Here is a 20432-nt window from a genome sequence, read left to right as displayed (position 1 = left end):
TCAGATTTTTCTACTTATTTCAAGTGAAAATTTTTACTTGAAACAGGTGAAAATTGTCAAATAACAAGTTATTTTTCTGGTAATGACTCTTGTTTTAAGTGTAATGAGATTTTTTGACAAAAAATTAGATATGTTAACTAGAAATAAGACAAATATTCCTGGTAAGATTTTGAGTTTTTGCAGTGTGGTCGTGAGCTGAACTAGTCTTGGTCTTGTCTTGGTCTTGATACTCTCTGGTCTTGGTCTGTCTTTGTCTTGGTTTAGGCGTTCTTGACTACAAGTCTAACACACACACACACACACACGGACTGATGACAGGAGTGTGGAGGTGTGTTTCCGATCTCTGACAGCCTTCTTGTCACCTTCCTAGTGCCGGCAGGTGAAGATCACCATCCTGGGGGAGGAGGGCGTTCCCGTGCAGGTGGACGGCGAGGCCTGGATCCAGCCCCCCGGCATCGTGGAGATCGTGCACAAGAACCGCGCTCAGATGCTCACCAGAGACAGAGTGAGCTTCCGGCACAAATCTCCACAAAGTCCTGCTTCGTATTGACACTGCAAACGTTTGAGAAACTACCGACGGGGAAAGAAAAGCCTCCGATCCCCCCCGGCTGCCCGGCTCAGGGCTCGCCTCGTTTGCTCTCTATTTCAGGAGTTCTTAAATCAAATCCGTCCCCGCCGTGTTTGTTCTCTGCTCACGCTGCTCAAATGTTTGAGAGCCTCCTCCAGCCAAGCGGTGTCGTGCACTTTGTTGCCATGGTTTCCACCATCGAGCATTGTTTTCTAAAATGTGGCTTGTATCGGGTAAATAATAACAGCTTTATCTGCCCCGGGTGTATCCCAGCATGCTTTTCCACTCACATGCTGATGCAATAAAGCGTCTCTCTCTTTCTCCGCGGCTTCGGTCGGCTCGGGTTAAAAACATTTTCTCTCAGTTCATGTTTTCCTCCTGTGTGATGCGTCATCAGGCCTTCGAGAGCACGCTCAAGTCGTGGGAGGACAAGAGGAAGATTGACAGCTACCGTTCGGCCAGGCCCCGCCTCAACTCCCAGCAGTCCATGGAGTACCTGACGGAGGAGGAGTGCGCTCAGGTCCAGCAGCTGGGCATCGTGGCCGACACGCTCATCAACAAGTGCGTGAGACTTTGCTTTGACTTGTGTCGTCTCAGCGAGTCGGCGCCAGTACTCGAGTTGAGGGGGGATGAGGGGGGATGGCATCCCCCCTGAAATAAAAACGGTCAAAATCATCCCCCCTTTCCATCCCTTATGTCATTTCATCAATGAATGTGCTATTTCAACATTTACAGTCATTACCAGAAAAATAACTTATTTGACAATTTTCACCTGTTTCAAGTACATTTTCACTTGAAATAAGTAGGAAAATCTGCCAGTGGGACAAGATTTATCTTCTCATTACAAGCAATAAAATCTTGTTCCACATGCAGATTTTTCTACTTATTTTAAGTGAAAATCTACTTGAAACAGATGAAAATTGTTGTTTTTTCCAGTGATGAGTCTTGTTTTAAGTGTAATGAGATTTTTTTACTAAAACAAGACATTTTAACTAGAAATAAGACAAATATTCTTGTTAAGATTTTGAGTTTTTGCAGTGATCCATTTTACTTATCCTGTGAAGGACAGAGTCATATTGATAAGTTCAGAAAACTGTTTTTTATTCTTGTGTTTTGATGTATTTGATGTAAGCCCAGTGGATATTTAAAGCTTACAGAAGGCTGCATTTAACTGCTGCTATGTCATTCCTACAGTATTTCTGTAGGTGTTTTGGTCACTGCTATTATTTGTAATATATTATAATATTTGTAATCAGCACAAATTATCTGTCCCCATATGATAAAATCCACCATCCCCCCTGATCTTTTTTTACAACTCGAGTACTGGTCGGCGCTGATCAAGTTTGTGAGATGAGGGACTTATTAGGGAGTTATTAATGTTCCCTGCAAAGATAATGGTGTTATTGTTCTTCCATTCATTTCTAAATGATCTATTAAGGCCATATTTCTATTATTGTTCTTATAGTTTAAAGATTTTGTGCAGTGAAACAGTTTATTCCCATGATCCAAGACGTAAAATGTCGTTTCTGAATGACAAAAATCTAGAAGCAGTGCATGAAAACAAAGTACCCCGTCACTTTTTCTGTGGGATTTAAGAGTTTAAGTTTTTTTTTTTTTTTTTTTAAATAAAAAAATTTAAAAAATTAAAAATAAAATAAAAAAATAAAATAAAAAAAATAAAAAAGAGTTTAAGTGTCGAAAGAAGTTGATTTAAAAGGACAAAAAATTAATAAACGCCACAAAATCTACCAGATACGAAGATAATAACCAGACCTAAGGTCTGTTCTGCGACCTTAAGGGAGGTGTGGAGGGTCAAATTCAGGCAAACCGATGAGCCACTTTCCTTAAACGTTTCTGTCCACAGCTGTGTCTTTTGCAGCTCTTTGAAGTGTTTAATCTCCTCCTCCGTCCTCAGGATCCGGGAGGCAGCCAAGACCCACAAGCTGGTGGAGCAGGAGCTGGCTCACGCCGTCAACGCCACCGCCCTGGTGCTCACGGAGGCCAAACTGTCCAGCCCCGAGGTAAGACGGGGAGGCAGCGAGGAGGGAAACGCTCCAGATGGCCGGCCAGATGGCCGCTTTGGCCGACGACACGGAGAAGTGAAGCGGGGCAGATTTTCAGCAATATGTTGATACGTCGGGGGGTCGGGGGTCACGTGTCGGCTCACTGGCTGCAAATCTGGCTCCTGGTCCAACGCTGGTCAGAGATCCGGTTTGTGTCGCCCTGAGTAAATGGTGTGTGTGTTTGCAGTTTCTGAGTCGGAGCACGGCGGTGGAGATCGTCAACAGCAGTAAAGTCCTCCAGGCCGAGACCAGGATGCTGCTGGACGGGAAACTGCTGGTACAGCTTTTCTGTGACTTCACTGACCTCGTCTGCAGAAACACAGATTTTCAACACCTTAGAGTTGTTCAAATAAGCATCAATGTCCAAGAACGGCCTGTGCTTTTGTTTCTTTTTTTTTTTTAACAATATCTTTATTGATTTTTTTATTCACACACAAGATATTATTATAAAGGACATTTCACAACAACTTTTGACTTAACAATCTTAACCCCCCCCCCCCCATCCCATCCCACATCCATTCTCTCTTTACATCTCTCTTGGTATAAGACTAATAAAATTAGTACAAAATAACAAATGACAGTATTGTAAGTACAGTCCAACGGTACCTCTAGCCAATTAAAGATATACAGTACATAATCAAAACTTACACATAAACAAAAATTACACTTTATCCTGCTCTGCATTTTCCTCCCGTAGAAGCACCCCCATTTCTCCTTTTTTAATGAATTGATTAAACGGTTTCCAGATTTCCTCGTACATCCCGAGTTTGTTTTTTAATGTATATGTTATTCTCTCCATTGACATACATTGTGCCATAATCTTGATCCAAGCACCTACTGTAGGTGCATCCGTTTTCTTCCAGTTAAGAGGAATAATCATTTTTGCCTGCAATACAGCAAAATCAATAACTTTACGTTCTTGGGGTTTCAAATGGAGATCTGCTGGATATCGATGCAGCAATAACACTGTAGGGTCCAGGGGAATATTCATACAGGACAGGATAAACATGCTTTCATTAATTACTCCCTCCAGAATGTCTTAATTTCGTCACATTTAGTCTGATCTTGTATCTATTTTCATCTGCTCTGACAACATATTCTGCTTCTGGTTTTAAAAAAAAACAACTTATCTCTTCTTCAGTCGGCCTCTCCGGAGGAGGAGGAGCTCCGCTCCACTCTGAACAGCCTCAGCGCCGAGCTCCACAAGCTGGACGACATCCACTGGATCTGTCCGCTCATGCAGTGCTCCGGAGAGGTGAGGCGAGGCGGCCGTCCGTCAGCACCCGCCCGCGGCCCGCAGCCGCCGCCATAACGTCTGTGTGTGTGTGTGTCAGGACTCTGTGAGGAGCAGCAGTAAGAGCAGCAGCACAATGAAGCTGAAGATCATACCCAAGGTGAAGAAGGACAAGGAGAAGCTGCACAAGCAGAAGTCCAATAGCTCTCTCTCAGGTGAGCTGTTTTTAAAATGCATCTGCGAAAGATAAAACTTTTTTTATTTTGACACTTAAACAATAACATTGAACTTTTTTTAACCCCATCTTTATTTATTTAAGAAAAATTAAGCTCAAAAGGAAAGAAAAACTAATGTGGACAGTACCAAGTACCCCCTTAGGGTAAACTGCATCCAGGTCATCAGTTCTTGGTGTGCTGATCTTTATAAAAGCAGATGTTTGCTCAGTTTGCTGCATCTTTCAGGTGTGTGTACACAATGCCATGGAGGAAAGACATAAGCAATGGTCTTGGATATGAAGCTACTGCTCAATCTGGATTCAGAAAGTTTTAAAGGAGCATGAGGCTCATTTTAAGAAATGAGACTCTCTAGCGCCACCCTTCGCCACGACGGCCGTTGGGGGTACTGCAGCCAACAGCGAAGCCGGCACGGGAGAACGGGGAGAACGTGCATGCAGCGTCATGTGACGTCACATCCGCAGCCCAGCGCGGGAAATTCCGGTCACAATTGCAGCACATTTTGCAGCACACAGCCTGTTCAAGGCAAAGGAGAGATTCACTAGAGGGCTCATTCTTTTTGATTTGGAACGCTTCATCTGACATTATTACTAGAAAACTTAAAACGTATACGAATTTTTTTCATAAATCCTGCCTCAATCCTGCCTCATGCTCCTTTAAGCATATTCACGAGTGGGAAGTATTTAAGTAGATTGCTAGTCTTCCAAGGAGTGTAAATTTACCCATGCTGGTTGTTGCAACTAACATCATAACTGATTAGCAGCAAGACTTTAGCCTGTTTACCAGACGCTCTGCAACATAGTTCATCCTTTTATTTGCTAAAATGAAGAAAAGTTGCTTCCTATTAGAACTGTATTAAAGATGCGTTGTAAACTCTACGAACATAAAAGCACTGAAATAAAGTCGGTCAGGGAGGAAACGACCACTTCAAATTACTGCTGCTGGAGGACGTACAAGCTGTTGAATCACTGGTGGAGGTTTTTAATTCTCTACACATGTTTTTGCTTCTTTTTCTTCCTGTTTTGTCTCCATCTTTGTTAAATATAGACGGTGGTTCTTCTTAATATGTTTATTTATGCTGATAAACAGGTGAACCTCATCTCCATTTTCTTCTGGCTCTCCCGCAGGAACGTGGGACATCAAAGGTGCCGCTGCCGAAGCCGATTCGTCAGGCAACTGAACTCCTGCCTGAGATGCTTTATTTCCATGACAACCAGAGATGAGGGGCGCCCATCCCCGTCAAACAGCCCGCCCCCGTGGCCTGAACAGAGGTGTTGGAATGAAGTCAAACCTTCCTCCCAACTTCCACCCTCGCTTCTCTCCGTTTGACTTCTTTGTTATCCTTGTTTTTTTTTTGTTTGTTCTGGCAATGAGGAGGAGGATTTTTGTTCTCTCCATGTTCTTGCAGATTTTTTCTTTTGTGACGGGGGCCCGGCTTTGCACCGCGTAGCTTCACTGCCGGCGCTCTGCTCTCGGGTTCTGTCGTCCACACGGCCAGCTGCAGATCTGAAGACTGAAACCCAGAACAACGGCATTTTAAGAAGTGTTTCTACATGGTGCTGACCTTGCGTATCGTGGCAACCGTTTTATTTTATACGTGTGTATATATATATATATATATATATACACGTTGTACAATCTCCTAACTCGTATTTCTTTAACGCCTTCAGACTGCGTATTTATTTTGTGTTGCTACTGTCGTGACGACTCCAATGGCAGCAAATCAACAAAATGAACAAACTGAGACGTATCTCAGCGTTATCGTCTACAGAACTGCAGAATATCTTAAATGTTGCAAAAAATATACAGATGAATGTACTTGTGTGGACTTGTATTAACCTGTGAATACCGATAATAATGTTGATTTGACCGAGGTTCTATTGTCGTGGTCCTAAAGTGGTTCTTAATTGTGCGACTTGTGCAGTCCGAGGCTTTGCAGTCAGTGACCTTTACCTGCCAGTCGTTTCATCCAGAGTGAGACGATCCGCCTGCAGGATTTTAAAAAAGTGCATCTCGTAGTTTAACAATGTGACTTAAGGGGGAGTTTTAAAAAAAAAAAAAAAAAAAAAAAAAAACAGAAAAATCTCACCCCACTGTGCATTTTGTCCTCCGCTTGAATCGTGACGTGTCCTGATGTGCAGCATCAGATGAAAGGATCCGGCTTCTGCTGCAGATGTTTACAGAAGACGAAGCATCAGTGACACATCAACTCTTGATTTCTCATGCTACATGGGTGCACAGGTCATTCGTGGGGTTTCTTCTGCCTTATCCGTGCTTAAAAACTACTATTACAAATATAGATTTTTTTCTATGTCCTACTTTCCTCACGGGAAGCGGCGCCGCCGTGCAAGCTCTGCTGCCGTTTTCCTTTCCCAGCTTCCTTCGCCTCGCCGTGGAAACGGCCTCGGAGATGCTCGGTTTAGGTTATCCATCCCGACCAGGGACTTTTATCAGCATCAACTTAGTTTAAACATGTTTACAGGACCTCAGTGATGAGAGAAAAAGCCCCAAGACAATAAGACAAACTTTAAAACTCCAAAACAAACTACAGGGTACAAAACTTTATCAATCAGAACATGGTCAAAACATTCAGTAGAAGGAAATACATGCAAATTCCTGTACTTGAATTTTAAAAGGCACTTCAAGTGATAAAAAAAACAACTCTTTAGCCTAAATTCAGCGGTAAAATTCACCTTCAAGCAACACCAAAGTTAATTATATATGTTTTTTTATTAATTGGATGCAAATGATGTTTGATAAAGAGAAGATTGACCTTAAAGTGAGGTCAGTCTCTTTGACAGAAGCTCAAATCTCGTGAAGGACCCTTTTTTTCCTCCTTAAGGGAACCGATGCATCCTTTCTGTGACTCTGGACCTCGCCGAGCGCTCGGCTGGGGTCGGATTGTATTTCTGCGTCTGCAGTGGGACGGCTTCACGCTCTTCACCCCCGTGGCTTTAGTCGCGTCGTGCCAAGGCTGCACTCTGGGTCTGACATGACGGTGCGCTCGCGTTTGCAAACTTAAGATATGCTTCATAGGCAACAGCTGTGTGTGCGTGTGTGTACATTTCAGAGTTTACTGTATCTCGCCTTGCACTTTACAAAAGAAGCAAACTTAAAAAGGTTTAAAATATACATATGTATATTTATATATACATATATATCTATATATATATAAATATATATAAATATATGTATATAAACATTTGCGCGTGTGTATGAATGTGTAAAGATATTGAGTGTTTACATGTATTTCTCAATTGATTTGGTGACAAATTTATTTTATTTATGACAAATATGTGCTGGTAAAATGTAATATAGGTAACCAATTGTAAAAGAATAACTATATGAATATGTAGAAACATATGTTTATTGCAATTGTGGCTTTAAAGCGACTCCCAGTTGTGTGTGATTACGCGTGGCGGGCCTTTAAACCGCCACGGTGACTTCATTAGATGAACGTTATTCAAACTATAAGCCGACATGTGGACATTTTCAAGCTTATTTATTGACTACTGATGAATCGTTTACATGTGAGATGTTCAGCCAACGTTTTTGAGTGAAATCCTTATGCATTGCTTTTAATTTAAAAATGTTGTGCTATAATGAAAAGGACCACAGAGATGTTGGGGAGACTTATGTGAAAGCCATTTAATGATAACTCTTTACATGTTTTTACAGATTTCTTTGTATTTTCTCTTAAAGGCACCATGATACCTGTTTTTTTCATGCTATATTTTGTGTATTTTTAAGTTTCTTTTGGGGGGGGGTAGGGGTCAAACTGCCAAGATGTAATTTTGGACTGAAACTCTTCCAAGGAGCGGAGAAGTGACGTCACGGACGGAGCGCGCCGTGACGTCACGTGGAGGACGCGAGCGGGAAGCCACACTAGATGTTGCACGACCTTGTACGTCGCGAGGTGTTCTGTGTTATCATGTGTAGTGTGTAACAAAAAGACAAACGTCAATGCAAACCCTCTGAAAATTAAAGAAGTCTTGAAGTGTGTGGGTCGAGTCGCTTTTGTCGTATGGCCTATGTTCCCGCCGAGCCTCGGGTCTCCAGCTGGAGGGAGGAGGAGAGGCCCTGATGGACACGATGACCTTCCCAGTAAGATCTCATCACATTAAGACGGAATTAGTCTGGAGACTGGAGGTGAAACGTAAATTTATAGAAAACTTAATGTCCAGATTGTACAGAAAAGTCACATTGGAGTAAAACCATTGATGCTGTAAACTCAGATCAAAAGAAAAAACATTGAATTGTGGAGACTTTTCTTCTTAAAAGGCTTAAAAACAACCAACCAAACGTGCTTGTCCCAGTAAAGGAATACATGTTTAGAAAAAAAAGATAAATTAAAGAAGTTCTGTTCAAATGTAAATATTCATGAACACAGGTAGCTCGGTAGCACACATGCGCAATGGATGTAGTATTTCTGCATACAGAGGTGTCAAAAGTATTCACATTCCTTACTCAGGTAGAAGTATAGATACTAGAGTTTAAAAATACTCCGGTAGAAGTTGAAGTATCAACTCAAGTTTGTTACTCAAGTAAAAGTATAAAAGTACTGGTTTCAAAACTACTTAAACTATAAAAGTAAAAGTAATGTAAGGGGGAAAAAAGCCATTAAGGACAAAAGCCATTGAAAATGAATGCATCTTAGTATAATGCAAATATATTAAAGAACCATATATGTGTACTATTGAGCATTAACATGTGTTTCAGAGAGCAGGAGATATGATGACTAGTTGCCTATAAGTATTGTAATGGTGCAAAAAGTCAAACTTCAGAGGCATGTTATCATTTATCCTAACCTTTATTGGAATGTACATCCAAGTTTAGTTGCAGGAATCTGAGGGAACGGATGTAAGAACAAAACTGGACAAGAACATCTGAAACAACCACAACCAAATTCACTCTATCCGGATGGAGCAATTTAACTGGATAGTTTTTTTTTAAAGGCCGAAATGAAACAGAGTAACAAGGCTGTTTTTAAAATGTAAGGAGTAAAAAGTACAGATAATTGTGGAGTAAACGTAAAAAGTCGTCTGAAAAATAATTACTCCAGTGAAGTATAGATAACCAAACTTTCTACTTGGCACCTCTGTTTACATATACTTGCATAATGTTTATTGGCACCAAACCTATCGTTGATATCAGTGTTTCACGTTAAGTTTTTCTTCTTATAACTGCACCCACATTTTCAGGTCACCATGGAAACATAAAACCGACCTCAGCTGCTGCTGTAGGAGTGTTTGACTCATGGGACGAGGGTTAGGGGTGAGGGCTGTGGACAGGATGAGACGGTTTCATCACCTGGAATCACTGACGAGGAGCTTTTCATGAGCCGATCTCAGCTGCTGCTCATCAAACGTTACACGAGAACGTTCAGACAGAAACTCAGCCGCGGGAATAGACATAGAAAAGTTTATTTATTTTGATCAAGCTGAAAAATAGCAACATTCACGTGTGCATATGGAGAGTAGAGCGGTCATTTCACAGGTAACTTGTTTCTGATCACTTCCTGATGGCTGTTAAATTGTTTATGAAGGACTTTCAAAGTAAGCAGGAGGCAGCAGGAACCACGTTTGTGCTTCAAAAACTATTACTCCACCTCAGCATCATCCTCCAGCTCCGGCATGTCTTCATATCCTTCCTGGTCTTCCTGCTTCCTCTGCTCCTCCAGCTTCCTCCTCTCCTCCTCTGCCCTCTTCTTCTCCTCCATCGCCCTCTTCATCTCCTCCTCCACCTCCTTCCTCTTTAGGTTCTGGGCTTCCATCTCTTTGTCCTCCCCCCCGTCGCCGGCCTTCTGCCCTCTCTTCCTATTCTCCGGAGTGTCGTAGGCCCATTCCTCGTCCGAGTCGCTGATGTCGTCGTCGTCGATTTCCCAGTCGGGCGGATGGGGCTCGTTGTCCTCGGCGACGGTGTCGTCGACAGGCTCCGGCTCGGGTACGTAGGTGGGGTCCTCCAGCTTGCCCCAGGCCACCTGGTCGGCCTTTCGGAGCGTGACCTCCACCTTGGACGGGACCATGTTGACGGAGCTCTGCTTGACGTTGATCACCTGAAACGGCAGGAGTCGCAGAGCTTATCGACTTCATTCAAATCAAACTTAAATAGGCCGGTTTAGGCCATAAAGCCGGCCCTCCCCCTCGGTGGGGTTCTGTCACATCCTACATAAAGCTGGGGAGCAGCAGAGGTGGGTAGTAACGAGTTACATTTACTCTGTTACATTTACCTGAGTAAGTTTTGGGAAATTTTGTACTTTCAGGAGTATTTTTGAATCACTATACTTTTTACTTTTACTTGAGTAGATTTGTGAAGAAGAAACTGTTCCTCTTACTCCACTACATTAGGCTACGTTGAGCTGTTACTTTTCTTTTATCCCTTTTATCCGCTTACGCGTCAATCTCATGACATCACTGCGTGATTCTTTGGGAGAAATATTTGTTTTTGCATGTTTTGTCACATTTACACAGACTCAAACACACACAGAGTTTCTATGAGTTAATGGGCTTGTTCTAGTTCTGCCTGGTTAAAAAAGAAAAGTACAAAGGCTTGAAAATGTATGCTACTTGTGCTTAATTTATTTTTTTATTCTGTTATTATTTTATTTATTAAAGTACTTGAATTTACTTTAAGATTATTTTGATTTAAGCTATTTTTTATTAATTTTAATTCATTATTTTTATTTTATATATTATTTTATTGATTTAATTTGCCTGAAGATGATTATTTTGAACTTTTTTTTCGTTTTGAATGGTTTTGTTAAAAAAACTCAACAGTTACTCAGTACTTGAGTAGTTTTTTCACCAAGTACTTTTTTACTTTTACTCAAGTAATTATTTGGATGACTACTTTTTACTTCTACTTGAGTCATATTATTCTGAAGTAACAGTACTTTTACTTGAGTACAATTTTTGTCTCCTCTACCCAGCTCTGGGAGCAGCAGAGGTTAACGTAGGTAACTGGAAGACTTTTATCAGACTCACCCCCCAGAGGTGGAACTCTCTCTTGAAGATGTGATTGTTGTCAAACTGGATTAGACACGAGAGCTGAAGAAGAGACACGACAGAAGTTCACCCAGTTGATTAAGTTGTAGAAGACGAATCAGGACGTAAAAAAAAAAACATTTTTAAGGTGGACTTGTTAATACTCACCACCGTCTGGTTGGCCTCGATGGTGCAAAGTTCCGGGTTCGAGTTCTTGGCGTAAATTGTTACGACGACGTTGTTCCCAGTTTGGTGCCAGTCGTGTCGACACGCCACCTTCTTTTTGTCCTGCGGATACCAGTCACGGAGAAAACAAATGCACATTTGGATAAACGTTTCTAAAGTTCAACATGGAAAAAAGTCAATCAGACTTGCAAATGACGTCAATCATCTGTCTTTCATTTATGAGACTCTCTGTCTACATGGGGGGGTCTCTCCCTGCAGGACTGCCTGGCACGGATGGAGAGCTGTGCAGGGGGGGGGTCACGTACCTTCTTGGGGACCCAGCGGTGCTTCCCCGTGCTGCAGCCCTTTTGATCCAGGAAAGCGTTGAAGTCTGTCGTCCTGATGCAGCAGCAGCTCCAGTATTTATATCTGAGCGAGAAACCACTGTCAGGTTCTTCTGCCCAGTCTAACACCAACCTAACCCATAACCCCGCGCCCCTTGTGTCGCTCGCACGGCCTTCACATTTCTTCTGTTTACAACAGGGGTCGGCAACCCGCGGCTCTAGAGCCGCCCTAGTGGCTCCCTGGAGCTTTTTCAAAAATGTTTGACCTTTTTTTTTTCCTTTTTTTCCTCTTCTTTTTTTCATTTTTTTCTTCTTTTTTTAATTTTTTTCTCTTTTTTTCTTCTTTTTTCCCCTTTTCCTTTTTTCTCTTTATTCCTTTTTCCTTTCCTTTTTAATCTCGACATTTCGACTTTTTTCTCGAAATGTTGACTTTTTTTGACATTTCGACGTTTTTCTCGACATTTCAACTTTTTTCTCGACATTTCGACTTTTTCTCGAGATTGTACTTCAACATTAATCTCGACATTTTGACTTTTTCTCAACATTTTGACTTTTTTCTCGACATTTCAACTTTTTTCTCGAAGTGCATAATGAAAAAAAAAATCTTCCCCCAGTTATAACTAATATAGATACAGGCAGCATGTGTTGCCTTCATTGGCTTATACAAGACTTAATGTTTTGTGGCTCCAGACATATTTGTTTTTTGTGTTTTTGGCTCTTTCATCATTTTGGTTTGCCAACCCCTGGTTTACACATTCCTCTTTTACAGGGCCTACTGTGCTGAAGCCAGAACCATCCGGGTCCAGGCTGCAATTATATCATGAGAATGATTCCTACTTTCTGTTGCAGGAACCTGCAGCGGTAAAGTCGTTCTTCTTACCCCTCGTGGAAGACGGGGCCTCCGGCGTGGTGGGTGCAGACCTCCATGTCCGTCTCTGGGCCTTGGTAGACCTGAACACAGGGACAGGAGGCTCCTGATCGCAGTGCAAAGATAATCGGATCAATAAAGACGACATTGGAAGTTCCCCGGTCAGAGTCGGTCTGCATGTGGAGGTCACGAAGTCTAGAGACTCGATACTAGAAACTCAAGTGTAGACCCAGTCCCAACAACTTGGTCCTGATTTAGAAGCTGATATTATATCTGCATGGGGCATCATTATGAATTAATAACTGTAGAATAAGGGGAAAAAGTGGAAGGTAGAAGCTGATACCTCCAGTCTCCACTAGATGGAGCTCTTTATAAACTTTACAGAGGGAGGATGATGGACGTGTTTGTGGAGACCAGGTGAGAGAGGACATTTTATTGGACGGCGCTGTCAAAGAGCTGTTTCAGGGGCATAAAACAATATTTCCTTTTCTTGGAGAGGACTTGTGTGAAGCAGCTATGAGCTGACTCGCTGGCCGTTGATAAAATAAAGGAGCGATTTATGACGAATGAGTCGAGCCAACAGACACACAGGAGCATCATTTTTGGAGTTTCATCCTGCGTCCGTTTGGGTAAACACTTCGACTCCCGTCGGGACTTTTAGTTTGAGCGGTTTTAGACGGTGAATGTTGGCTCTTCTCTCCCCCCAGAGCAGATATGAGGTCCGTCTGACTCAGAAATCCTCCCTGATTCTCGGTAAGATGCACACACTGCAACAAAATGAAATATTCCTTTTGAATATTTATTCTCTGAGATTTTAGCCAAAGAGAAATACGTCTGCATCAACAACTCAGCGTGAAGTCTGAGGCCTATTTCTGGAGCTGAATGACTAAAACCCCCGCAGCTGGCAGTGAGGGAGTTTTTAGTGGGAGGAGTCGAATTTAAACTGTCTGATCGTGATTGTGGAACAACTTTTATGGAAAAAAGATTATAAAGAAGACGGTGATAGATTGACACAGCTCTTGTTGTCTTGAATGAGGTCAAAGTTCATGACTTCTGAGTCTCATTCTGGATTAATTCCAGTCTGCAGCATCCTGACTGATGATGAATCCTTTGGCCTTTGCTGATGTCAGATCTAATTTAGACTTTTGCAGAAACACCCCAGAATATTCCCGCGCACACACGTGCACGCACGTGCACGCACGTGCACGCCCTGAGCACTCACTGTCTTGCAGCCTGGGTTCTTGCAGCGGGTCCCGACCATGACCGCCTCACTCTCTGCAGGACAAGAAAGAAAACCAGGTGAAGCCTGAATCATCAGTTCACGTACACGTGCACACATCTATCAGACATTATTGTCCACCTCATTATGACGGATAAGAACCAATTACATGTAAACATGAAGGTGTATTTATTCTGGGAACGCAAAGGCGTGAAAAAGTGCAGTTTACACATTCAAATACAACAGTAGAGGTTTATTTCAGTGCAGCAGGCAGCCGGGGCACAGAGGAGGTTAATCACCCCTGCGTGAGCGTTTGTTTTAGCTCCGGCGAGGTAATTTACACGCTACAGAAGCAATTAATCATGTTTTACAAGACGCTCGGAAATCTTAGCAACGCTTTTGCTGTTTGCAGTATTTTATCTATTTGATCAGAGTTAGACAGAATCACTTAAGTTCTCCACTTGTTTTTTTTATTTTCTCCGTTTTTGCTAAGATTGGATTTGAATATTTCAAAAATGATGCAAACAAGACTAAAAGGACACCGCTATTAGAGCGGAAATTAAAGGAAGAACAGAAAACTAATGATTTCAAAAGGGCAAAGCATGTTTCTGGGCTCAGCGATTATACAAAATTAAGCTGATTTTGCTCATTTATATGCAAGAAAACCTTCATTTATTATTGATTAGTTTAAGCAGGTGAATCCCAAACACCGTGAACACATCCAGGGACCCGGCCTGACCTTTCTTCTCCATGTCGGCGTTCATGTTGATGTCCAGCTTCTCCAGCACCTGAACCAGCGACGCCGACACCTTGTGAGGCAGCTTGGTCCTGGGCTCTTCAGAACTGCACACACACACACACACGTTAACACGGTAACGGGTGAAATGAAAGCTTGTATCACACTTGTCATCCGCTGCATGATTCACTCCAGCGCCGCTGCATCCAGCCTCCTCCTGACCTCTCCAACGCGCCAGCTGCTGCTCACTTCAAGAAGAAATAGATAAATAAAAACACCTGACAAGAGGAGAGGAAGCGCGTACCTGGGCCTCTCTCTCTGCAGCGTCTCAGCAGATTTGGGGCCTTGGTAGATGATCTCCTGGTCTGCCGTGTGTTTAATCCCCCCCTTATCTGACGACACCGCCGGCCTCAGGGGCTCCTGGGGCTGCACGTTGTCATGGCGCCCGCGGCTGCAGCCCTGCATACCAACCGCCGGAGGTGGGGTTAGATTAGGATGAACTCGTGTAGATAAAGGCCAGAAAAAAACCTAAATATTTACTACGTTACCCCTAAAGAGAAGTAAAACTGCAGCACCCGGATTAACACTAACTGTGGGATTACTGATTTATGTCATAATTCAGTTTAGCTCTTTAACTGTTCTTACATTTCCATGCTATTCTGAAATCTTGTGTAATTTAAAGCAGCAAATGCTTTTGAACTCGACCAAACATCAACTAGTTCAACTGAGAGGCATCAAAATGCAGGTTAAATTAGAATCTATTAACACTCGCCAAAATATACTTCCTTTTTAATCACATTTTCATCCAAAAGACTTCAAAATCTATTTATTAACAATACATCTATTAACATCTATTAATAAAGTCACCTAAATATACTTCCTTTTTATCACATATTCATCCGAAGAACTTCAGAGAAGATGCAGAAAATCACTGTATTTCATACAAACTACAACATGTTCACACTCACATTTAATATTTGTATTTAGCTCTCACACAAATACAGATTTTAAACATCTGAGATGACTACATTGTTTCGGGCCGTTGAGGCTGTTCTGATCCGTGACAGTTCGGGTGTTCAGGTCCTGTGACATCACAAACCCGTCTGTCCAAGCCTCACCTCTCACCAACTTCACCTTATGCTGCGTTTGGCTGATATGAGGAAGTAGCATGAAGCTGCAATACTCAAGATGAATGAGTAACTCCAACCCCCCCCCCCCTAAAAGCAGTGGTGGACAGTAACGGAGTAAATTTACTTGAGTACTGTACTTAAGTACATATCCAGAGGATTTGTACTTTACTTGAGTATTAGATTTCTTTGGTACTTATTACTCTTACTTGAATACATTTCCAAGACAAATATTTTTACTTTTACTCGAGTAAATTTCTAGGAAGGCTGAAAAGTACTCGTTACTTTCAGGTCTGCTCTTTTCTCTTCTTCCCTAAAATCCTATTTTTAGACGGATATTGGGAGACAGGCACAGAGACAGACATTGGGAGACAGTTTGTTATGCTCTATATTGCTATATTGTACTGGTACATGTCCTTCCTGTAAAGTTAAGTGACTTCAACATTGAGTTATTGAAAGCAGAGATGTAGTTTTTTGTAAAGCAGTGGTCTTTGAGGGGGATCCAGACTTAGTTGGATGGTGCAGGTTCATTTGGTTTCAGTTCATGATTGTTAATAAACTCTGCATCATCTGCTGTCCTCTTATGATCCCATTCATTTGATTTGTTTTTGGTGTTTCAGCAGGTTTTATATAACATTGTGGTTCTAAAAGCAGCACATCAGTGCAGCTGGTTTCAAAGAGTTAATTCTCAGAAACAAGAGTTAAAAGATCCTTAAATTAATTTAGAAAAAATATAGTAATTTACTGATGTGGAAAATAAGAAATGTAGGCCTACTCTTACTCTTACTTTTACTTAAAGTAAATGTAAAAGCATTTACTTTTGGATACTTAAGTACCTTTAAAAGCAAGTACTTTTCTACTCTTACTCGAGTAATATTTTGACTGAGCTACTTTTACTTGTAACGGAGTAAATTTTGACCAGTAGTATTTGTACTCTTACTCAAGTACTGGGGTCGAGTACTCTGTCCACCTCTGCCTAAAAGCAGCTGCTGTGAACAGAGGTGTTAAACATGGTTGAGAAGGGAACTGTTGTACCGCATCTCTGCTGCATTTTCACGAAAACACGTCGGACTTCTGCCACAAAAACCTCAACCCCCCCTTGACTGAAGAATGTTTAAAAATAAATCCATCAAATATGTGTCATTACTAGTTTCCCATGAGGGTTTTTTCCCTCCACCCCTGGTTTCTACTTCCACTTGATGAAAGTTTAATCAAAGGCTCTGAATATTTTCACATCATCTCCAGAATGATCGGCGGCGCTCGGCCCCGCCGGGGCCGTTACCTTGATGGAGAGGAACTCTGAGAAGTCGGTCGTCCTCTTCTTGCAGCAGGACCAGCCCTGGATGCAAAACAAATGACAATCTGACCACTTGTTTTAGATCAGACCTGAATCAATAAATGTTTGTCAATCAGCTGACCTTCAGGGCGTCGTGGAAGATGGGAACTCCCGGATGGAAGAGACAGGAATCTGTTCAGAGGGGGGGGAGAAAAAAGACAACATGACTCTGCTTTTAGACCCTCTCTCACACACACACACACACACACACACACACACACACGGTGCACCAGCTGCTCAGTCACTGCAGCGTGGAGGAGCTGTCCGTCCCATATAAGGAGGCCACTAGTGCTCCAGCTCACACAGAGACCAACTTCCAAAGCAGCAAGTGCAACAATATGGAAACTAACAACTTGTTTATCCGGCGTCGGACCATAAATCTGATCCCCAGCGAGAGAAACTTCTCCAATCCGTGTATAATCACTCGCACCGTTACATATCTCCGTCTGTTTACAATGAATTTGCATATTTTATGTCCACAATTTACATCTCATTTGCACATCAAGGCCGAAACAGAGTACATGTGGTCACGAGCAAGTGCTTTGAAAATAAAAGGGAGCAGCCGCTTCAGAGGGGAAAGACTGTAAATCTGAACAAGAAAAAGAAAAATGACACTTTTTTTATGGACTTAGTTGTGGATATTGTTTGGAAAATAAGGAAATCAAAGCAAATCTGTGCCTGCAAACTGAATCAGGACCAACGAACAGGTTTTACCTCAGCGGGTGCTCTTATTTTAACCTAATCTGAAGATGAAGGTTCCTTGAAACTAAAAGATAAACCCAACAATAGTGTGAAGTGTTGAGAGGACAAGAACAGCAACGGGCAGTGAGGTCTTACCATCCTTGTTCTTGTCAGGGTCAAACTTCTCTCCGCAGCCTTTGTTGTAGCACAGCAGAGCCATGTCGGTCTGTTGCTCGTCCTCTATCTGGATCTCTCTGCTCACGTCTGGAAACCTTGCTCCCACCCGGCTGCGTCTCCGGGTCTTTATGTCTCGTCAGAGCTCCAGAAGTTTCTCCCGTCGGCCAGAAAGGGAAAGGAGATCCAGAAGGACTGATCACTTTCTGGAGAGAGGAAACGTGGTTTCTGCATCTGCTGCAGGCCTCTGTGGAAGGGAGATAAAAATAGCAGCTCTACTCCCTCCTCCCTCTCAACCTACAGCTGTCAAAACTTATCTGGAGGTGGGAGGTTGACATTCCACCCGGTGAGCTGCTGGTCAGCTGTTACAGACAGACCTACCGTGCCACCGCCAGCAGCCGCCACAATGAAGCCGACAGCTCCCGGATTCCTCTCACTTCCTGCTGCAGACAGACTCAGATCTGGAGACTGTGGAGGCCATTTGAGTAGTAAACTCATTGTCATGTTTAAGAAACGGTGTGGTTTTCTGCTGCTGAGCCACATCCGCCTCAAGGTCCGATGTGTTGTGTTCAGAGATGCTCAGAGGTGTCAAAAGTATTCACATTCATTACTCAGGTAGAAGTATAGATACTAGAGTTTAAAAATACTCCTGCAGAAGTTGAAGTATCAACTCAAGTTTTTTACTCAAGTAAAAGTATAAAAGTACTGGTTTCAAAACTACTTAAAGTATAAAAGTGAAAGTAATGTAAGGGGGAAAAAAGCCATTAAGGACAAAAGCCATTGAAAACGGATGCATCTTAGTATAATGCAAATATATTAAAGAACCATATATGTGTACTATTGAGCATTAACGTGTGTTTCAGAGAGCAGAAGATATGATGACTAGTTGCCTATAAGTATTGTAATGGTGCAAAAAGTCAAACTTCAGAGGCATGTTATCATTTATCCTAACCTTTATTGGAATGTACATCCAAGTTTAGTTGCAGGAATCTGAGGGAACGGATGTAAGAACAAAACTGGACAAGAACATCTGAAACAACCACAACCAAATTCACTCTATCCGGATGGAGCAATTTAACTGGATAGTTTTGTTTTAAAGGCCGAAATGAAATAGAGTAACAAGGCTGTTTTTAAAATGTAAGGAGTAAAAAGTACAGATAATTGCGTGAAAATGTAAGGAGTAAAAGTAAGAAGTTGTCTGAAAAATAATTACTCCAGTGAAGTATAGATAACCAAAATTTCTACTTAAGTAAGGTAACGAAGTATTTGTACTTCGTTACTTGACACCTCTGGAGATGCTCTTCTGCATACCTCGGTTGTAACGAGTGGTTATTTAAGTTACTGGTGCCTTTTTATCAGCTCCAACCAGTCTGGTCATTCTCCTCTGACCTCTGGCATCAACAAGGCATTTGCTCCCACAGAACTGCTCACTGGATATTTCCTCTTTCTCTGACCATTCTCTGTAAACCCTAGAGATGGTTGTGCATTAAAATCCCAGTAGATCAGCAGTTTCTGAAATACTCAGACCAGCCCGTCTGGCACCAACAACCATGCCACGTTCAGTCACTTAAATCACCTTTCTTATTTGAATGTGTTCTTTCACCCAAACCTAAATGTATTAGTTTTTTTGTAAAAAAAAAAAAAAAAAAAAAGTGTGTGTAACCAGCATTCGGACTGGGAGGAATTCAAAAAGATGATCACCAGGACAACAATAGCAGCTTCCTACCTGCATTTAGTTGGCATCTGCGCGCACGCACGCACGCACGCACGCACGTCTAAGGAGCCAAATGTAAAGTCTTAAAGGAACATCTCTACCAGTTGTGGGCATTTAGGGAGCAGGAAATATCCATATGGGACTCTTTGGGACATGAGGGGGTTGGGGGGGTGTTAAATAAAACAAAGGATCAACTCCCACTTGATACTTTCTTCTCAGACAGTGTCAGTATAAACGATATTGTATAATGTGAAGCAGAGAAACCTTCTTGATCACAAGTGCGACTGTTTCTACAGCTCAGTGGAAACGCCGGGTGTTGCTGCTGATGCAACACATTCGTTACCATGGTTACTTTCTCATCTTTTGCTTGGTTTGGCTAAGAAGTTTGACCAGCCTGATCAAATGCGGTGGTGAAAGGAAGAACTGAGGCATCTCCTAACAGGATTTACTCATTGCTTCACTTTTGATTTGAAAGTGTAGAAATGAAGACCATCACAACACGGAAATCATGCACTGGGATGTTTTCCATGAACACAGAATATGTTCATAAGCATCCAGTGACTTCCAGGCTCTGTGATGAAGAGTCATTCATTCATGCACAAGGTCACTTTCTTTCTTGGCAGCTCTATCTGTATTTTATTCAAATGTTAAGGTTCTTTCTCCTGAATGAACGTGTTTCTCATTTCAATCTCGTTTTATCGATTGTTGCTCCTTAAAAACACTTAACTTTCTCCATACTAAGCCAGTGACCTCACTACTTACCCTTATTTAGCGGTTCCCACCCAAGTTCACCGCTGCCAGCCGAACACATCGGAGCACATCAGGAGTCAAGTGCTGGAGGACTTTGGAGGGGAGCAGCTCCGAGTGAATTTACTTGCCTGACAACATATTCAACCTTTTATTTCATGTCTGTCAAATGGGATCATCCACCGTAGCTTGAGATAAAATGTAGTGGAGATGCCTTTTGAAGCTTTTCTACCAAATAAT

The 20432-nt window shown here is 42.2% G+C and overlaps 2 protein-coding genes across 4 annotated transcripts in view; one reads left to right on the top strand and one right to left on the bottom strand.

Moving 5' to 3' along the window:
- The window catches only part of si:dkey-172j4.3 (diacylglycerol kinase delta), a 93468-nt gene extending 85368 nt beyond the window's left edge, over positions 1-8100 (top strand). For all 3 annotated transcript variants that reach the window (XM_061710390.1, XM_061710392.1, XM_061710391.1), the window contains 7 exons: positions 371-505; positions 966-1129; positions 2484-2589; positions 2819-2908; positions 3773-3886; positions 3966-4080; positions 5226-8100. In XM_061710390.1, the coding sequence (XP_061566374.1) occupies positions 371-505; positions 966-1129; positions 2484-2589; positions 2819-2908; positions 3773-3886; positions 3966-4080; positions 5226-5278 (777 nt within the window). In that variant the 3' untranslated portion in view covers positions 5279-8100. The remainder of the gene's footprint in view (positions 1-370; positions 506-965; positions 1130-2483; positions 2590-2818; positions 2909-3772; positions 3887-3965; positions 4081-5225) is intronic.
- An 842-nt stretch (positions 8101-8942) lies between these two features.
- On the bottom strand, positions 8943-18054 carry zgc:92429 (uncharacterized protein LOC445063 homolog). Its single transcript, XM_061710393.1, has 11 exons — positions 17714-18054; positions 16959-17008; positions 16823-16879; positions 14718-14872; positions 14417-14520; positions 13681-13733; positions 12471-12541; positions 11573-11675; positions 11250-11369; positions 11082-11144; positions 8943-10153 (listed from the first exon to the last, which is right to left on the bottom strand). The coding sequence occupies exons 1-11, from the start codon at positions 17775-17777 to the stop codon at positions 9698-9700; spliced, it is 1296 nt and encodes a 431-aa protein (XP_061566377.1). The 5' UTR covers positions 17778-18054; the 3' UTR covers positions 8943-9697.
- Between the last annotated feature and the right edge of the window lie 2378 nt (positions 18055-20432).

Source organism: Cololabis saira, chromosome 20, assembly GCF_033807715.1.
Source record: "Cololabis saira isolate AMF1-May2022 chromosome 20, fColSai1.1, whole genome shotgun sequence".
Lineage (NCBI taxonomy): Eukaryota > Metazoa > Chordata > Actinopteri > Beloniformes > Belonidae > Cololabis > Cololabis saira.
The sequence above is the reverse complement of the archived record's forward strand: the minus strand, read 5'-3'. Positions and strand labels throughout refer to the sequence as shown.

Coding starts and splice junctions, on each gene's coding strand:
- zgc:92429 (XM_061710393.1), bottom strand. CDS start 17,777: ATGGCTCTGCTGTGCTACAACAAAGGCTGCGGAGAGAAGTTTGACCCT. Junction 11,370..11,572: donor ACCGCTGGGTCCCCAAGAAG/GTACGTGACCCC, acceptor TGGTATCCGCAG/GACAAAAAGAAGGTGGCGTG. Junction 11,145..11,249: donor TCGAGGCCAACCAGACGGTG/GTGAGTATTAAC, acceptor TCTCTTCTTCAG/CTCTCGTGTCTAATCCAGTT.